At 36.8% G+C, this 14,478-nt stretch overlaps 1 protein-coding gene across 1 annotated transcript; it reads right to left on the bottom strand.

The window, feature by feature from the left end:
- Positions 1-8,592: 8,592 nt before the first annotated feature.
- Positions 8,593-12,524, bottom strand: LOC121422262. Its single transcript, XM_041617176.1, has 2 exons — positions 12,038-12,524; positions 8,593-8,851 (listed from the first exon to the last, which is right to left on the bottom strand). The coding sequence occupies exons 1-2, from the start codon at positions 12,492-12,494 to the stop codon at positions 8,724-8,726; spliced, it is 585 nt and encodes a 194-aa protein (XP_041473110.1). The 5' UTR covers positions 12,495-12,524; the 3' UTR covers positions 8,593-8,723.
- Between the last annotated feature and the right edge of the window lie 1,954 nt (positions 12,525-14,478).

Here is a 14,478-nt window from a genome sequence, read left to right as displayed (position 1 = left end):
TCAAGGTTCTCAATGCTTGTGGTTGAAAGTAATATTGGTTATGCAAAGGTACCTGCCAAATAATAATTTCTTCAAAATTAAAGATGTATTCATATCCTATTCTGAATGTGATAAAGTAATGCTTTTCTATATGTCCGGACTTGGACAACCGAGGCCGATCCCTGCAGTCAGTCTTTTATATGACTACTCAGCTATCATGGACCATTGGACACACTTTGGCCTATTAACATTGATATTTATAACAAACTACCCACTGATATTTCATCAGTGTCATGGTCATTTTAATCTTTAAGATGGAAATGTGATGGAAGTGTCAAAATTCTTGTCTCAAGTTCCTGCATATTTACTACTTGCTTATGTCAAAACAAATTCTTCATCAATTTTTGTGTACACTTTAGATACATTACCTTTGAAAAAAAAAAAAATGAAAATTAAAAATACTGCTGCTGCCAATTTTAGATATTAAAGCTAGTTAAGTGAAGTTTCAGTAGAGGTCTAGATAACTTTTTAAGAATGTGATGTCTTTAATTAATCTTTGTTCTACCTTCGCCAATAAAGTTCATGTATACAAAGAAATAGTCAGGGATACATATTCATAATTGCTGTTGATCAGTGTTATTATTTTTTTTTTACTAAATTGGCAACTTCAGTTATATGGGCCTTGGGGATACAATGTACTGTTTGTGTAATATAATGTATATTGGCATAATTTAATACTGAAAAAGAAAGGCTTGTAAATTTCAATGGCTGCATGTATATATTGCTGTGATTCATGACAAATTTGTTCATGAAAAATAGTTTTAGTGATGAAAAGAGTACTTTTGAAGAAAAAAATATATAATTCATGGATGGCAGTATGAAGAAATGTTGTTCCTATTCGCTTTATCACTCTGGGTGGATGAACAAGTTTTGTGTATTATTTGTATATTTTTAAGTCTTCAGTAGTCTCAAACTAGTAAAGTCTGTAGGGTCAATTCAAATACTACTTGGTAATGCTTGAATTGTTTGAAAGCTTACAATAATTTTTGGGGAAGGAATATGTCAGGATGAAAAAGTCAAAGGTCAGAAGGTCAAACTTCTTTGATGTCAACTGATTGTAGCCTATTCATACGTATCAGTTGCTGTCACCAAGTTTGAATCAAAGAAATTGAGATTCAGGTAAGAATTAGCTGCTTGGACTTTTTTGGAATTAGCTGCTTGGCATTTTTTCATAAGTAGAAACCATAACTTTGGTTATTATGAATACATTTTTTTTATCTGCTCCTGGGGCCTGAAAAACAAAGAGGTTGCTTTAACATCATTGTCACTACCATGGTAGGGCTCAGCAGCCAACAGCCAATCATAATCATGGCAGTAACACAAAGTTTTTTGCAGGGGGAGGGGGGTAGGATGCGTAAACTTAAAAAAAAAAAGCAAGGGAGTGAAAAGACCAAGTATGGGCACTTTTGCATTTTGTAGAGTGAAATTTAAGGAATTGCTGCATAGCTTTGGTGACAATTGTTGAAATTTTCAGTAAAAAATGTAACTTTTCAAAATATCTGGGGCTGGGGTGGGGGGCAACTGTCCCCATCCCCGCTGCGTACAGCCATTGAGATTTCTGAAGTTTTGGAAATGGAAAAGCTACCATAATCTGATTTGTAATTGTAAATCTGATGTCTTTTCAATACCTGTCATATAGGGCCTACTCTGCAGAGAATACCTCATTTCAATAGCTGTTTTAAAATCCCAATACACCTATTAGAATAACTGAATTGCAATGTCTAATCATTTTGCCAATGGAATACAGTTCCTGTTGTACAACCCCTACTTGGCTTGTTGTACGCAAGCAAATGGGAGGATTAATGTATAATATTTGTACTCTTGATCATGTACCATCCCAAAAGTACCATTGCACCGCTTAATAGTTCATGTCACAATTCAATCCCATTCATTGCTCTAGGTGGAATGTGCATATTGCCTGCTGGCTAAATGCGCACTCTGCTTCTGCAAATGTAATGCACACTTGAATAATGGAGCATTGTGCTTTAGTTTGCTTTCAATATATATTTCCTCATCATGGATCACAAAAAATTTGATTATTTGCATTTTGTGAAGGAGATGCTCACTCTATTCAACTTTTCAATCCCTCATTGTATAGAAAATCTTTTATTCACGTCATGCAAAATCTTGCAAGAGTACATTCCTTCCTATTCACTTTTAGTGTGATATCCACAAGAAGCTTGTTTGTATGTTTGATCATTCATTTCACATTCACAGAAAAACAGGGCATTACAATATGATATAATGAATGCAATTATATACAAATTGAAACAAATAAAAAGACATCTAAAGAAATTATTGTCATTACAAAGCCTTTCATTCAAAAAGGAAGGGTAGAACATACAAAATTTAGCAGTTGAAAATGAAAAAAAGGGAAACAAAAGTAAGACCAAATGGCTTTGCGAAATAAGTTCCCTTATACGCAATACAATGAAGTATCAATTATAAATAGAGAATAAGTTACTGGTACTCAAAAACACAGAATATAAAAAAACTGATTGAATTGTGAAAGGATTTGTAGAAAGCTGAAACTTTGAGAGTAGGTTTTCCATCATATCTTAATGATGATATTGGATACTGTAGCTCTTGGAAATTTGGTACAAGTCATGTATGTAGTTGATTTGTTCTCCTGCTGGCCAGGTGAATGTTATAGTATTCTTTTCAAATCTGCAATCTACTAAGCAGAGCACCTGAGTCTGAACCAACAAATTCTAATAATGCTGCTGACGAAAGAGACAGTTTTACATATCAATTTGCGTGCTTGCGCGTGAGGAATAAGTGTCAAAATTTCCAGCACGTCTTTACTGAGCGTGATGTTACATGGCATTTGTAAGAAAAAAATGTGTGGTGAAGCCATTTCTTTACAGGTTATTGTCTCACTGTAGTTGCAGATTGAAAGGTTCAGATATGTGTTAAATCCATCCAGAGTTTATCACGTATAAGGTAGTGGCAAGAAAGCCAATCAAGAAACAAAATTATGGCCTAGGCAGGAGACATATTGCATTGGTCTCAGTGGCCATGTAGTGGATAGATATTATGTTTGTCTGTGTAATGATTTGGTGAAAAAACTTTTTTCATTTTAAGTGACACCCCTTTTACGCCTCTAAGGGTGCAACATGGATCATCACAGAGATCCATGATCCACGGTGATCCGGGTCGCCAAATAAGCATTTTTTTTTTCTCGCATTGCCGGATTGAAAATGGACGTAACTGGGTATTTACACAGGAATGCATGGAAAAGTGCGGTTTCTACCAGGATAGACAAGGTAGCCCTAGGAATCTGATCGATAAGCTCCCAGGATTTAACACAGAACACCTAGATGTCATGACAAAAACCTCCATTTGAGAACACTATACCCCAATATCCCTCAATCAATTCTCTTCTCCAAGTATGACAAACCCACTGCCCCAAGCATGGACCTATCTATGCCCCAAGCAAGCAATAATATCTAAGTATCAAAACACCTGTTTCTTGACCTCGGTCCAAAGATAACACACAGCCCGAGCGCGGTCCCTGCAAAGCATGCTGTCATTTTATTTACTTACTTTCCTTATTTTGAGGTCGATTTTCTTCATTTGAAATTGAAAATTGACTAACATTGGATTTCTGAATACAATATGCCTTTGAAAACGTGATGAAATATCGAATACAATAATTTCATTCCGAAGGTCCTACTACAGGCAGAGAAGTCTTACGTAATAGCACAGCTGTTGTTTAACATTTCGTCCTTGGCTCAACGTTCATTTAATGGCCTGTGGAGGTGAAATTGAGACAACAGGAATTACCTGGCCAAGAAGGGTTTATCGGGGCTTGGAAATGTTATTGAGATTTCAAATGAAAATTGGGGTCTAGAACCGCAGTTTGCAATCTGAACTGTGGTCTTTCTCCAAACGGGGGTTAGACGTAATGGTTACTGCATCCTAGACCTTCACGGTGGCTTATGTTCTCTACTGGAATATCTCGTGAGCTTTGGCCAAGATTCCAGTTACTTTCCTTTTTGAAACATCTGAAGCATATCCATACATGGTCATATACACAGATTATTGTTCATGAATGCAAACAATAGGACATTTTCGTCCCTGGATATAGCTGGTAATTAACAAAGACCTCCCAGTTCTTACATGGAGCCTCCGGGATCCATTCGGTAGCTACACAGATGTACAAGGTGGCTAAAAGAATGAACACTCATGATTATCCGTCCGTGTACTCCGTGATGAAAAAGTGAACAGGTTCAATTTTTCTCCCAGACGTGCCTGTACGTCAAGGATGTCGTTAGATGAGTAGCCAGTTTGTACATGCTAATCCTGGACCTTAACATGGATTGACAATCTGGGATGACCCTTGTTGCATCCTCCAAGGTGTAAAAGTGGCCTTAAAGAATTGTAAGAGGATTGAACCACACTTGACAAAATCTGCAGAAGTTAGTTGTGTGTTATATGTATAGGTTCTTATAGTAAGAGACGGCTAAATTATACATTTAAGTCTGCTTAAGGGTCAAGTCCTTCCCAGGAAAATGTTGATTTGAATAAATGGAGAAAAATCAAACTAGCTTAATGCTAAAAATAACATCAAAATCAGATACATGTAAATAAGAAAGTTATGACAGTTTAAAGTTTCAGTTACTTTTCACCAAACAGTGATATGCATAACTCAGTTACATGCAAATGAGACAGTTGATGTCCCTTACTCACTATTTTTCTTTTTTTTTATTGTCTGAATTATACAATATTTAATTCTTTACAGATTTGACAATAAGAACCAACTTGACTGAACCATAAAGTATCAAACAGTGCTAATTCCATATGTTCAGGAGGAATTAACCATCTTACTTGACATTGAGAAGAAAAATCGAATATTTTATATGATAAAATACAAAAGAAATAGTGAGTGGATGATGTCATCAGTCTCCTCATTTGCATACCCACCTGGATGTGCATATAACTGTTTTGTGAAATTAAGCAAAACTTTAAAATGTCATAACTTTCTTATTTTACATCCGATTTAAAAAAAAAAATCAGTGTTATGCTTGTTGGATTTTTCTCTTTTTATTCAAATCAACTTTTTGTTGGGGTGGACTTTAAGTCAACTTTCCCCTATAAAGATGATTAAAACAAAGATTCAAAGTAATTTTCAGCCCAAACATGCATTTAAAAAAATGCTTGTCTTAAATTTCAGATTTTGATCTATGATAGATTCTTCTCAAGTAGAGTTACCTTGGGCTTGTTTCATATAAGATTTATGATTATTGTAACTTTGCCTATATGGTAACCATCATGAAAACCTTGATTTTGATTGGCTACTGAGCCTGTTTTCATGGTAGTTACCAAAATGACATAATTGCAAATTCTTTGTCCAATAAGTACTGTTGAGAGGTTTGACTCAGTGTAAACTTCACTGAACTTGCAATGTCTTTAAATCATGCATTGAACTGAACTGTGAGAATACCACAGATTAAAAAGAGAGTGTACACTGATACATAGTAAGTTGGTTCATGTGGGAGATATAATTATTATTCTATATAATTATTCTGAGAATAGTGATTGAGATTAAAGGTAAATGCCATTTGTGGTAACGATATCAAAATGAGTTCATACAGAATCCAATGAAATGACCACCAAAGTGTCTGTCTAAATAAGAAATATGTGATAAGGGATTCTAGAAGAAATTGTGTAATTGCTGAGAAATTAGCAAATAAGCACAGGATTCGGTTCAAGCGTCGGGCCGACATTCAAAGCAATAATAATCCACTGTCCCACGTGCCCTAATCTGTGTTGGTGATCTTCAGTGTGAACATTTTTCAGCGTAGATTTCAAGATTTCACAAAGTTCAGTTTATGAAACACCCACCAGGTCTAGATTCCGGATGAATTACTGACAATTAAGCCTGGTTTTACAAACTTTCTCATAAAATCAGTGTTTACTGCAACTACTGGCATTTCTCTTTAAAGTGTTTAAATCTCCAATCGCACTAGCATTTGATCTAAAATTTGAATACCATACCATTAAAGAGAAAGTCCACACTGATAACAAAATGCTTTTTGCTGATAGATATAGATTTTATTACATAGATTTATTCAGAAATTAGGATAACAATGATTGAAATGAAATTTCAAGATTTTATAAAACTTTTATTTACAAATGAAATATGGGAGGGGATTGTGCTCACAAGATATCGTGTAACTTCCTAATGAAAAATAGAGATAGTTAAATGTTTCATCTCGACTGTCATGAGGCAGTAAATAACGGCTTAATCCCACTATTTCCAAGATTGTATATTCAGATTGAACATATTTACTGTTTGCCAGCCATTATATATTTTCCCAACAAGCCATAACATTTCATATTGTTTATTGTTGTAATGATTTGCTGACGTTTCCTCCTATATTTTTCTCTGACTGTCAGGAGCTGTTGTTTAGCCTATGTGAAGGTACTAAATACTTAATTGCATCCATCCGTATTTTGTTATTTCTTTTTGAAAATATATTCATGAGGCAGCTGGTTCATTGTACAGTATTGCTTTATACAGAACAAAACATACATGACAATTTATATATAGGCTGCTATCCATAAACCCGGTAAATTATATCGCCATAAACAGGTGATAACAAATAATTATGACATTTCTTGGCAATCTATGGAAAGCAGTCAATGTCATAATTCTGTATATGTACCATCCCTTTCCACAACAAAGAACACATGAGCAAGTCTGAGCATTGGCATAGTGTGTACATGTTGGTTATAATTTGAAAAAAAATGAAGTTGAAATACAGTGTAACAGTGTTACTAGCTTTCCTTGATCAATCACAAACGTCTGTGAAATAAAACTGTTATGTTCTAGTAGTACCTCAAGTGATAATAATGTCATGAAAACCCCCAGATACCATTGCTCCAGACCGTTCATGATAACACCATTTCAGTAGCGATTAACAAGGGCCTGTCTCAGTCTTTTCTTTGTGAAATCCTATGGAGAGTCCAAGGTTATACAGTGGAGGTGTCATTACATATTTTTCGAAAGTTTTCTTGTTATCGAGGATGCATTTTCTTGCCATTACTTTGTTAATCTGTTATGAAAATAGTTTCAAACAAGATTGTCCATGTCATTGTGATTTATTGCTCAGTGAATATGTGGCTATTATGACTCATTAAATATTATGTTCCTCTAAGAAATTTATTTTTCTTTTGATATGCGTCTTTACCATATTGTTGATAACTGAACATTCTGATGATGTCAAATCGCACTGAAGGTAAAAAATTACTCGTAATACAGTGCGTCCCACAAAAAAGGAAACCCGTTTTCGGAGATAGATTTCACAATTACTAAATATATGCAAATATGCTTTTATTATTAATTTGCTACTCGTCGCAAGATTGGAATCTCATTTCTAATTTGAAACCAACAAGTTAGCAAATCGCAGATAAAAAACAAATATTGAGACATATCAAAAACGATTTGTGCAGAAACTCACGTGTGAATCTGAATCCACTCTCATTTTAGGGACCAGTTAGAGAATCTTAACAGAGAATACAAAAGAAATGCTAATGAGCCAATCGTCGAAAAAGCACGATCGTCGTATCACGAATCAGTCTTGTCAAAATGTTCTGCGCAACCTGTTTTGACATTAAAATTTCAAACTCATCTTGCTCATTAATGCGTACTATTGTTTGTCTCATATTAGCTATCAAAATAAAGAAGAATAATTGAATTATGAGATTAAGTAAATGAAATATCATAATTCATGTGATTTTGAAGAATAAAGGCATGGGAATCCCGGTTTCCTTTTTTTCTGGGACGCACTGTATATTGTGACTCCAAACCATTAACATCCTTGTCACAACCCAAGTCTGAAGTTGATACTCACTTTCTTCTTGTCCGTGAAGACGATGTTGATGATTAAAAGTCAATTTCAGCAGTCCATGAGTTGAAAAGCGTTCATTTAAACGGGTTGTTGATCTCGATGAGAACTGAGAATTCCTCTCTCAAAGTAACTGCAAACACTTCATTGATGGCGTGCAAATAATTCCACAGAAGATAAATGTTGTAATCCAGGTGGAAATAAAATATGATCTGACATAAAGTCTGGCATGAAACTCTGAGGTCCGATCTGACGTGATGATGTCCTTGAAGAAACTGTCAGCTTATAATTATAAATTATTCACTATTTTGGAAGCTTCTAGAATTGTCTTTCAAAAGAACAGTCCCCTTCTTTCAGGAGCAATCAAATTCTAGAAGACTCTTGAATGACCTCAGTGAAATTAACAATTGTAAACAAAATAGCTACTACTATTGTTCATTTCCACTACCACTACGAATCTCTTTGTGTTGCAGTCTATTGGCTACATTCTCTATTGTTTGCAAATTCCAGAAATAACAAAGAGTACTCAAAGATTACTCATGCCTAACAAAGCTGTACTATAGAGCCTTCTGGAACATTCTTATTCATTCTATGCTATGAACATCCTTAAAGAGAGAATAACTAAATAAATGAATGTAATTGCTCTTACAATTCTTTATAACAGTAGTATCATTATGGTTATCATCTTCATTATCTTCATCATCGGCAAGGTAGTAGCCAATTCTTAACTGCTCCTTTTGTTTGTAATGTTATCTGGTAATTATAGTCGTGGATCCTGAAAGTCCCTAAACAGACAAGAAATCGCTTCCGTGATGATCTGTGTTGCATCCGTTACTGTGATTTGACTTCAGGTTTCTTCTTTATTTTAGGAAACAGCATAAACACGAAGGCCAGCATATCGACTGCGGCAAGTAGAAGTATTGTTGCATCATACGATGAAAACGTGTCAGCCACCAACCCTGTATGTATGGAAATATGAGTTATGACAAAAGAATTCAATTGAATGGACCAATTTCGATTGAACTATACTCCCGTTTTGATCGGGAAAAATGTTTAATTTACAGAACACAAACGGAATCTTCAGAAGTTCCCCGGGTTTTGCAAAAAGGGTGCGTAGGGTTCGTCGGGTTATGTGGAGTTTCCTTAACCAACCTTTCGTTAAAAGCCCCCCCCCGCCGGTTTTGCCAAAAGGTGCGTGGATTAAAAAAAAATCATTTATTGAAGTCAACTACTGTCAAGCAATTTCGCCTAGTGCCATTTGGTTTATTGTCATTTTGTTTATTATTATCAAACGGTCTAAAATATGAAATAATTTTTGTCTCACCTGTGACGCAGAGTGAGACTAGGCGCTGCTTTTCCGACGGCGGCGACAAATTAAAGCATTACAATATGGGCCTAGTTCATGAAACTTGGCCATATGGTTAATCAAGTACTAATAAACACCCTGCCTGAGCTTCAGGTCACATGACCAAGGTCAAAGGTCATTTAGGGTCAATGAACTTAGAACATGTTGGAGGAATCATCATCAAAATCTTAACCTAAGGTTTAGTTTTTGAAATGTCATCCCTTAAAAATTATATGGACCTAGTTCATGAAACTTGGACTATTAGGTTAATCAAGTATTACTGAACATCCTGCCTGAGTTTCAAGTCACATGACCAAGGTTAAAGGTCATTTAAAGTTAATGAACTTTGGCCAAGTTGGGGGTATTTGATGAACTACATCATAACTTTGAAAGTTTATTGATCTGATTCATGAAACTAGGACATAAGAGTAATCAATTATCACTGAACATCCTGTATGAATTTTAGGTCACATGACCAATGTCAAAGGTCAGTGGACTTTGGCCATGTTAGGGCTATCTGTTGTATTACCATCATTTCTATGAAAGTTTATGGATCTCATTCATGAAACTAGGACATAAGAGTAATCAATTATCACTGAACATCCTGTATGAATTTTAGGTCACATGACCAATGTCAAAGGTCAGTGGACTTTGGCCATGTTAGGGGTATCTGTTGAATTACCATCATTTCTATGAAAGTTTATGGATCTCATTCATGAAACTAGGACATAAGAGTAATCAACTATCACTGAACATCCTGTGCGAGTTTCAGGTCACATGACCAAGGTCAATGGGGCCATTTTGGGGTATTTGTGGAACAACCATCATAACTCTGGAAATGTATGGATCTAGTTCATAAAACTTGGACATTACAGTAAGTATAACTGAACATTTCATGCGAGTTACAGGTCACATGAAGTCAAAGTCCATTTAAGGTAATTGTCCATTTTTGACGTCTATCTATTAGATTGCTGTCATAACTTTAAAAGTTTATAGAGATAGTTTATAAAGGGTTAATCAGGTATTACTGACAAGTTTTGGGTCGCATGATCAAGGTCAAATGTAATTTATTGTCAATGATCGTAGTATTGTATCATATGAATGGTGTTTTTTGTGAATAATTATTTTATAGTAGTTTGGGGGCAATGTCCCCCAACAAAAACAAGAAAAGAGAGAAAGGATCCATGGACCGGAGGGGCCTTGCCCCTCCCCCCCCCCAAAAAAAAAGAGAGAAAAGGGGAGAACAGGAGGGCAAAAGGGGAAGGGAGGGTAGAAGAAGAAAAAAGGGGAGGGGAGAGAGGAGAAAACAGAAATAAAGATAAACGGATCCTCTATATCTTTAACATTGTTCTTTCCCTATTTTCAATTATTATTATCATTATTTTTTTTGAGGTGGAAGGAGGTGCCCCTCCAGCATCCTTGGAACTGTTATGCTATCTTTAATTCTTTTTATTTTTCTTCTTCCCTCTCTTTCTTCCCCCTTTTCCCACCTTGTCTCCTCCCTTTTTTTTTGGGGGGGGGGGGCGGGGGCAAGGCCCCTCCACTGAGCCTCCGGGATCGGTTCCTCGATATTTATTTCTGTTCTCTCCCATTTTCGTCTCGCCCACCAGAGGTGAAGGCGAGACTTAGGGATCCGAATGTCGTCCGACCGTCACAAACCTTATGACACAGCCGTAAGTCACTTTTCAACCAAACATGGATGATAGAAGGACTGGGGGACCTGCATGTTATTCTGTGATCGGAGGTCACATGGTAAGGTCAAAGGTCATTTCCAGTTCAAATTTAAAGTTTACATGCAAGACTCTTATGACACCTCAACTCAACAACCGTACGTCACTTTTCAACCAAACTTGTACGGTAGATGTACTTAGGCGACCTACATGTTATGCTGCAGTCAAAAGTCACATGGTAAGGTCAAAGGTCATTTTCAGGTCAACGTTAGGTCTTATTACACCTAACTCTTCAACGGCAAGTCACTTTTCACCAAAACTTGGATTGTCGATATGAGACCTGCATGTCATGCTGCAGTCGGAGGTCACATGGTAAGGTCAAAGGTCATTTTTGAGTCAACGTTTAAGTTTCCGTGCAAGGCTCTCTTATGACACATAACTCTGCATCCATAAATCACAGGACAACCAAACTTGGATCGTAGATGTACTTAGGGGACCTGCATGCTATTGTGTTGGGAGGTCACATGGTATGGTTTAAGTTTATTTTGAGGTCAACATTAAAGTTTACATTCAGAACTCTTAGACAAGTGTTATTCAATCCCAGTCATTTCACAATGAAGTGTCAATACAGTTCTGTTGCGTGCCCTCGCAAATCACGATATTTCTGGTTAATTTCATATGTGGCGAGACACAAAATGGCTTTTGCCTTGTTTCTTCTTCTCTCTCTCTCACTTTTTTTTGAGGGAGGGGGGGGGGGGACATTGTCCCTCTGGCCCCCTGGATCCGCACCAGGTTAAACCAACTGGACAAAAGCAATTTTATTTTAGACAGTTTGATAATAAGACCAAATGATGAACCCAAATCGGTATCCTACAAAATTGCAATTAGACAAATTAACCAACTAGACCAAAAAGATGTTATTTTAGATTATTTTAGACAGTTTCTTAATAAGACCAAATGATGAAACCAATAAACTGAAGAAGAAGAAAAAAAACTAATGCACGGTACGCACCCTTTCGGCAAAACCGGGGGGGGGGGGGGTTGGACGAAATGGTGGGTTTTAGGAAACTCCATGCGACCCGACGCACCCTTTCGGCTAAACAGGGGGGGGGGGGCTTATCCAGGCCTACCTGATAAGTATCCTCCGAGGAAATATGTGACGGATTCACCCACGTTATTCACCCCTAATGCCATGGGTAGGTTTTCAGATGAAAATCGATTCCTGATGATCACCGTTTTCAAAATAGTTCTCCCAGAAATGCAAGCAATTGAACAGAAGGACGTCACGAGCATGACGTGATAATTAGGAAAGAATGCATCAAAAGTGAGAGATATGGTGTTAATGAATGTTAATATGAGGAAGATGTTCACGGGTTCAAAGCATTTATACATCAGGAGAGCTACCGTTAGGCGGATGGAGATGTTTCCTACCCCCGCAACGAATGTTATGATGATGGTATTCTTTTCAGAGATTCCACGCTGAAGAGCTTGGGGTATAAGGAAATCATGCCATCCATTGTACACGAAAAAGTGCATTGCAATAGAAGCGAAAATAAACAAGGAAAAGGGGTCATCGTAGAACCCCATGCTTCGAAAAAAGGATGAAATTTTTTTCGGGATAATGGTGAGGTAACCCAAGTAGACCTTTGGAGGTATTTTAGGGCATGTATGGGCATCCTCATTAACAGATGTCTTATGTTCAGCTGAAGGAGGCAGTAGTAGGTCTGTGTCAGTGACGGTATCACCATGGACCTTCTCTGTTGCTGCATCATCTTCAAAGCTACCATCCTCTTGGTTATGTTTCTTTGAGTCCTCTTTATTTCTTGGTTTTAAGTCCTCTGGGGTTATTCGAGCAGCCATTGCACATGGAATGCTATGTAACGTAAGACCACCGGTGATCAAGATAACCCCTCGCCAGTCGTATGCCGTCAGCAAGACTTCTGCCAGCAGGGGGAATAACACAATTCCGGCAGACATTCCGCAAGTCGAAAGACTGAACAAAAGGTTGAAATGCTCACCAGCAAGGCGATCCATCAGAGTCAGGCATGTCAGGCGCAAAATAGTGTATCCTATTCCTATCATAATGATAAAAACAGAGAAATATACCCTAAAAATAGAAGTAGCAGCAACAGTAACCAGTAACAAGTGGAATGCCTCTGGCCGTCTCACCTGCATCACGCGGTTCAATATAGCAGCAGTGCTGACTTTGCATACTACTCTAACTCGCACAAGATGTTCAGTGATACATGGTTACTCTTATGTCCTCTTTTTATGAACTAGACCAATAAACTTACAGAGATATGATGGTTATTCAACAAAAAACCCCAACATGGCCAAAGTTCATTGACCTTACATGACCTTTGACCTTCATCATGTGACCTGAAACTGGAACAGGATGTTCAGTGATACTTGATTACTCTTATGTACAAGTTTCATGAATCAGATCCATAAACTTTCAAAGTTATGATGGTAATTCAACAGATACACCCAATTCGGCTAAAGTTCATTGACCTTTGACCTTGGACATGTGACCTGAAACACGCACAGGATGTTCAGTGATACTTGATTACTCTAATGTCCAAGTTTAACGAACTAGACCAATAAACATTCAAAGTTATGATGGTAATTCAACAGATACCCCCGATTCGGCCAAAGTTCATTGACCCTAAATGACCTTTGACCTTAATCATGAGACCTGAAACTTGCACAAAATGTTCAGTGATGCTTAATTACTATTATGTCCAAGTTTCATGAATCAGATCCATAAACTTTCAAAGTTATGATGGGAATTCAACAGATATCCCCAAATCGGCCAAAGTTCATTGACCCTAAATGACCTTTGACCTTGATCATGTGACCTGAAACTTGCACAAGATGTTCAGTGATGCTTGATTACTATTATGTCCAAGTTTCATGAATCAGATCCATAAACTTTCAAAGTTATGATGTAGTTCATCAAATACCCCCAACTTGGCCAAGTTCATTAACTTTAAGTGACCTTAAAAAGAAAATCACATTTCCAAAAAGTTCAATATCTTCTCTTTAATATGATACCTCAATTACAGAAAATGGCCAAGAAATAACAAAGTTCTGAGTGATTGAAATAAGGCTTGAATTTCAATAATTTCATAAAATGAAGGGGTTTTACAGGCTAGCGTTCAAACTCACTCGACACTCCGTTTTGTTGACGATCAGCCATGCATCTTTTGTTACCGTGCGATAGCTCCCGTGGGAAACCGGTGAAAACACGTTTATTTGATGAAATTATGGAAATACAAGCATTGTTTCGAGGGATCATAACTTTCTTACTTCTTGACCATTTTCTGTGATCAAGGTACCAAAGAAAAGAGCAGATATTGAACTGTTTAGTCATGTTATTTTTTTTTTAAATTCAGATACCCCCCGCCAAATGAGTTTTTTACATCCTTTTTTTCGAATTGTTTTTGCTCACTCATGTGTGAATGAGGAATAATCTAAGTAATACCAGATGAAAGAAGATATTCTAAGCTTTATAATGGTAGGTCATTTGCCTATTTTATTTATGATTAAGTTATGATAAATCATCGATAAA

The sequence above is a fragment of the Lytechinus variegatus genome, chromosome 10 (genome assembly GCF_018143015.1).
Source record: "Lytechinus variegatus isolate NC3 chromosome 10, Lvar_3.0, whole genome shotgun sequence".
Classification (NCBI taxonomy): domain Eukaryota; kingdom Metazoa; phylum Echinodermata; class Echinoidea; order Temnopleuroida; family Toxopneustidae; genus Lytechinus; species Lytechinus variegatus.
Note: the sequence above shows the minus strand (reverse complement) of the source record. Positions and strands in the feature narration are given on the sequence as shown.

What these genes read in the sequence shown, in the direction of transcription:
- LOC121422262 (XM_041617176.1), bottom strand. Translation starts at nt 12,494, where the DNA reads ATGGGGTTCTACGATGACCCCTTTTCCTTGTTTATTTTCGCTTCTATT. An exon ending in CCTCGGAGGATACTTATCAG is followed by an intron (nt 8,852 to 12,037) that starts GTAGGCCTGGAT and finishes CCATACATACAG; the next exon opens with GGTTGGTGGCTGACACGTTT.